The sequence below is a fragment of the Setaria viridis genome, chromosome 3 (genome assembly GCF_005286985.2).
Source record: "Setaria viridis chromosome 3, Setaria_viridis_v4.0, whole genome shotgun sequence".
Classification (NCBI taxonomy): domain Eukaryota; kingdom Viridiplantae; phylum Streptophyta; class Magnoliopsida; order Poales; family Poaceae; genus Setaria; species Setaria viridis.
The window spans coordinates 47,606,079-47,611,189 of NC_048265.2; the positions used below are offsets into that span (position 1 = coordinate 47,606,079).

At 47.1% G+C, this 5,111-nt stretch overlaps 1 protein-coding gene across 1 annotated transcript; it reads right to left on the reverse strand.

Moving 5' to 3' along the window:
* Positions 1-2,639: 2,639 nt before the first annotated feature.
* On the reverse strand, positions 2,640-4,612 carry LOC117850031 (uncharacterized). The gene is made up of 3 exons (XM_034731810.2): positions 4,439-4,612; positions 3,869-4,110; positions 2,640-3,770 (listed from the first exon to the last, which is right to left on the reverse strand). The coding sequence occupies exons 2-3, from the start codon at positions 4,046-4,048 to the stop codon at positions 3,429-3,431; spliced, it is 522 nt and encodes a 173-aa protein (XP_034587701.1). The 5' UTR covers positions 4,049-4,110; positions 4,439-4,612; the 3' UTR covers positions 2,640-3,428.
* Between the last annotated feature and the right edge of the window lie 499 nt (positions 4,613-5,111).

The window sequence follows — 5,111 nt, forward strand, 5'->3', positions numbered from 1 at the left end:
CTTTGTTGATGAACTCCCATGTTTAATTCTGCTCGGATCAGCTCCTCTACTCACAGCACCGATAACTATAGCGCTTTGGGTCGTTTTTTAAGTTGATGATTTCCAGTGATTTATAAAAAAAAAGGTATTTAGTTTTTCCATGATACACTGTTTTTATCCAGAATAGCGAGATTATAGAAAGTAGCAAAATGCAAACATGAGACGTCTCTCCAGTTGCTATATAGAATATATGGAATAGATCATGTGCACTCTCCGGTCGACACGATTGGAGCTCCTTTTTTTTTCCTTTGCTTATTTTTTTTCCTTTTTCACTTGGAATATAATTCCTTGGGATCTCAACGCCGTGGAGACAGCCTTTATTCACACGAACCCAAGGACATAGAATAACAAGGAAAATGATATTAAAAAAGGCAAGTTGCTTCGGTTCTCTCTGGCACGTTGTCTGGTCAACGAGCCTGCACGCCCTGGTGGCTTGCACTTACAGATGTACTGCTCCGCAATGCAAAGGACATGCTCGACTCAGGGTACTTGGAAAACCAATTCAAATGCAATGCGAATGGCAATTTTGGTTTGCACTGTATTGCACGAGTATGTATTCATAATCTTGGGGAAAAACCTACAGAAACCCACGATTTCTCCCAGAAGAACTATTGAATTTAGCCTTCTTCAGCCTACTCGAATACCAAACACTAGCTTGGTTACTTCTTGTGGTAGAAACGGCCCATCCTAGGGGTGTTTGGTTCCTCGAGTTAGTCCGTGTCACATCGAATATTCGAAGGCTAATTAGGAGGATTAAATATGAGTTAATTATAAAACTAATTGCACAGATGGAGGCTAAACGGCGAGACGAATCTATTAAATCTAATTAATCCATGATTTAACAATGTGCTTGTACAGTAACCATTTGCTAATTATAGATTGATTAGACTTAATAGATTCGTCTCGCCGTTTAGCTCCATCTGTGTAATGGGTTTGTAAACAGTCTATATTTAATACTTCTAATTAGTATCTAAACATTTGATGTGACAGGGGTCAAAGTGTAGAGGGGTAGGGGACTCCCCTGATTCGAGTCTTCGACTCGTCTCGGTCGATTGCCTATCGGAAGATTAGTTTAGTTCAATATAGAACTAAACTTGCGTGTGTACTTGCACTCCAACGTCTGTATTTTAAAAGAAAATCAATCCAATAAAAGGAAAGTCAGAAGTTACCTAATACTGTAATAAGGTTAAAAAAGCGATCCTTTTTTTTGAAAGGTAAAGAAAAAACGATCCTATGGAAAAGAAAAATTCGGTAGTGGCCTGAGAATCTTTACGGAGTAGCCGCGTGGGCGTAGCCGTTTTGAATTCACGGCGCCTGCAGCCCCCAGCCGTCCAAGAAACCTTAATTTATTCTGCACGCACAGTCACGCACCCACAGCCGCATGGGATGAGATGGGATCCAGTCACGCGTGGGCCCCACCCGCGCCCGGGGTCGCCGTCGATCCCCCGTGCCGGTGCAGGTGCTGGTGCCCGGGTAGCCGGCTGCCGGTACGTGTCAACCACCACTTGCCCCCAGCTGCTGGGTGCTGAGCTGAGCCTGAGCTGCCCACACGCTCCAGCTCCATGGAGAAGACGAGTTCGCTGAGGATACGGATACAGCCACAGCTACACAGTACATGTACGAATTCTCCTTTAGTCCTTTGCTTGCTTGGCAGGATCTGATACAGACTCAGATACAGGATTCCCGCGTTCTGGCCTTTCGAATTTGTCTAGAGGCAAGGTGTTGGAGTTTTTAAATTCATTTGCGTTTCCATGAGACTTTGCTTATGACAATTCTCCACTCCAAGCAGGGCTACGTCACTCACTAGTATTCCTCTACTCCATCTCACGACTCTGAAAAGTACTAGTGCTGAGGTACTCCTAGCATGGCATGTTTGAATCCTTTTTTTGCTCAAGCTCAGTGACGCTAGCGTTCGAGCACGAAAGGTACATGGGCAAGCCGTTGCAGTATTCCTCTGCGGTTTGCACCTTTCCATGCCCGCTTCCTTTTTCCAGGTTTTGACCTCTTTCTTTCCAGGCATGGGCCGCCCAAAGAGATAGAAAGAAAGATCACACGTTCTGGCAGACAGCCACACACCATGTCCTTTTGTCCTCGCAATTTCCCAGCTCTCAACTTTCTTTTCAAACCAGCCATCGACCTCATCTCCATTCTCCACAGACCACAGCACACTGATTGCCCGATTGACTAACCCTAGAAAGAGAAAATTTTCAGCTCGGAAACAAATCAGTGAGGCCTCGAGATCTTAAGAGAAAACGACATAAACAGACAAGGAAAGAAAATTCAGAAGAAAACGACGCCGGGAAAGAGGTCAGAATGGTAATATCGCCTGCTTAACGTGGCCATCACCCACTAATCTCCATGAGTCAGCCCAGCTGCAGATGAGGCAGCTACACATGAAAGCGAGCGGGCAGCTGCTGCTGGTTTATTGTTAAGAGAAGAAGAGGCATTGGCACGTCACCGTCGTTATCACTTGCGCGTTTGGCTTCAGCACATGGAAACCATGTGTTGCTCTCATCGCATGGGTCATGGCACTGACATTGGACCATTCAACCACCATAATCAAACAGCAGAAATTCTGAAATCCAGGGTGGTGCTGATGGTGATGATAATCATAATAATATTATATTATACAGATTGCTTCGTTGGAAATAAATCCAGCAGGATATTACAATATACAAAAATCCAAAAGAAAAAAGATCACAAACAATACTCATCATACTCATCATGGCCTGTCTCTCCTCTCTCTCGCTCAGCTCATCGACTGACTGGGGACTTAACCTAGCTGCTGCTGCTGCTGCTGCTGCTCTCTGACTGTAGCCACTCACTCTTTTGTACAGATTCTCCATGGCCTTGGAATTTCTTGGTTGCATGGACGGACGGACGGACAAAAACAATTCCATCAAAAACCAAAAATAAAAAAGAAGGGCATCATTGATGAACTAGGACAGATTACCTAACTAATCCCAACCTCCCTCCCACCTAATCCAATGACTAATAAATCCTCTCCTCCCCAGAGAGATGGCAGGGACAGATCAGGAAATCTTGATTAATCCAAGAGGGCCCTCTTCTTTTTTTGATTTGCCCTTGTCCCTGCTCCTCTCTCCGGATTTCTAGTTGCTCCCAAATTTACATGAGGAACCTGAACCTGAACTTTATTTACATACAAAAAGATCTGTGGTAAAATTACCTAAAGTCATTATAATTGTGGGTGGATTGGATGGATTATATAATTTTTAGGGGTTAAATTTAGGACAAATTGATCCTCTCGATTTTCCCCCCTCCTCTCTCACACTTTCTCTCCAGGAGCTTGTGGTAGCAAAAGAAAGCTTCTTGCACCATGGAGGAAGAGGAGGGGGGGTTCTCAGGGTTACTTGGTGTTGTATGCACATCTAGGCCATGGCGGTGATGCCATGGCCACGGCCGCCGCGGCTGCGGTCGAGGCAGTCAAAACCCTCGACGCGGACCGCGGCTGGCTGGAACCCGAACCGGGCGCGGGCGCACGACGCGCCGCGCGGCGACATGGAAGGCGCCACCGACGGGCGCGGGTTGGGCCGGGCCACCGCCACCGGGGCGGCCACCACCGCCGGCAGCCCCGGCAGGGGCACCGGCATGGGCGGGTAGTCCATGCCGAACCGGCTGTCGTGGACCACCGGGTTCGAAGCTCGCCGCGGCGGCGAGCCGCAGAACAGCGGCGGCTGCGGGGACGCCGCCATGAGGCCGCTCTCCTCGCCCTGCCAAGAACCGGACACGAACCCGTCAGCGCCTTGTAGGTGACAAAAATCACGCAAGAACTCGCGGATCTGAAGGTGAGGAGGCAAAAAGATCCCACCTTTGAGAGGAGGAGGTCGAGCAGATCCACGCCGGCGTCCGAGTAGCCGCCGCTCTGGTGGCACCGCAGGGGCGCCACGGGGCGCCGCGGCTTGGGGCAGAAGAGCGGGCTCTTGGCGTCGCCGGCGGCGGCGGACGCGGCGACGGGAAGGGGGCTCTTCATGGCGGCGAAGTGACTCATCTTCTCTTCCTTTTTTTTTTCTTTTGGTTTTCTGGTTAGTGGATCTAGAATTTACACAAATCCTGCAAGAACAAGAACATGACAAGTAATCGTTAGCTAACAAAAAGTCGAAATATTTCGACAGATCTGAGTTTCGAGGGGGGACTATAGGGTGGGGTGAAGCTTTGAGAAGGATTTGTGAGAGTTTTGCTCATAAAATTCAAATCTTCAAACAGATTTGTGCAGGGAAGTGTGTTCCTTGCAGATGAAACGAGTGCGTGTACAGATTCGTGGCCACTAGCCTCACAAAAACACATCTTTCCAGAGAGTTGCAAGGTAGGTTACTACCAAAGATGAACTGGGTGCAGGAACAGGAACAAGAACAGAAGGGAAAGCGAGACAGATGCTTACCTGAAGCTTTTGCCTCTGGATTTCTCTCTCCTAGGATATAGAGAGAGGATGAGGAAGGCCAGGAACTATTGTTACTCCTACCAAGAAAATAAAACAAAACAAGAAAAAAGAAAGCTCAAGCTTTGAGTGGAGCTGCGGGATGAGGAGGAAGGAGAGGAATGGAGGGGAATGGGTGCCTTAAATAGGCCGAAAATGATGGGGCGCCACAAACCACACAGGAGAGACAGCTTACCCGCAGGGAAGAGGCATGGGACATTATTTTATTCGTTTATTTTTCAAAACTAAAAAGTAAAGATATTCTTTTTAGTGTGTACGTATATTTAATCAGTGATGCATATGGGGAACAGATTGAGCAGAAGCCGGTGGGGGACAGGACAGGAGGAAATTATTGATTTTATTTTCGGCCTGCACGGCAAAACTTGTGGCTTGATTAAGGAGTTTAACAATGGGGTCCTTTTCATCTTCTGTGCTTGGTCATAGACTCGTAGTAGTACCCTTTTTATTTTCCAAATTGTTTTTCTTAGAGGATCTGGTCATGAGATACAGTGCTGGTATTTAAATTTTGGAGAATTTGTACTCCACTCCACCCACTCTCTGTTTCTTGCATTGTGCAGTGTTCTAGAATTCAGACTGGAGCCAATGATTTCGAAATTATTTGTGCTGCATGTGCATA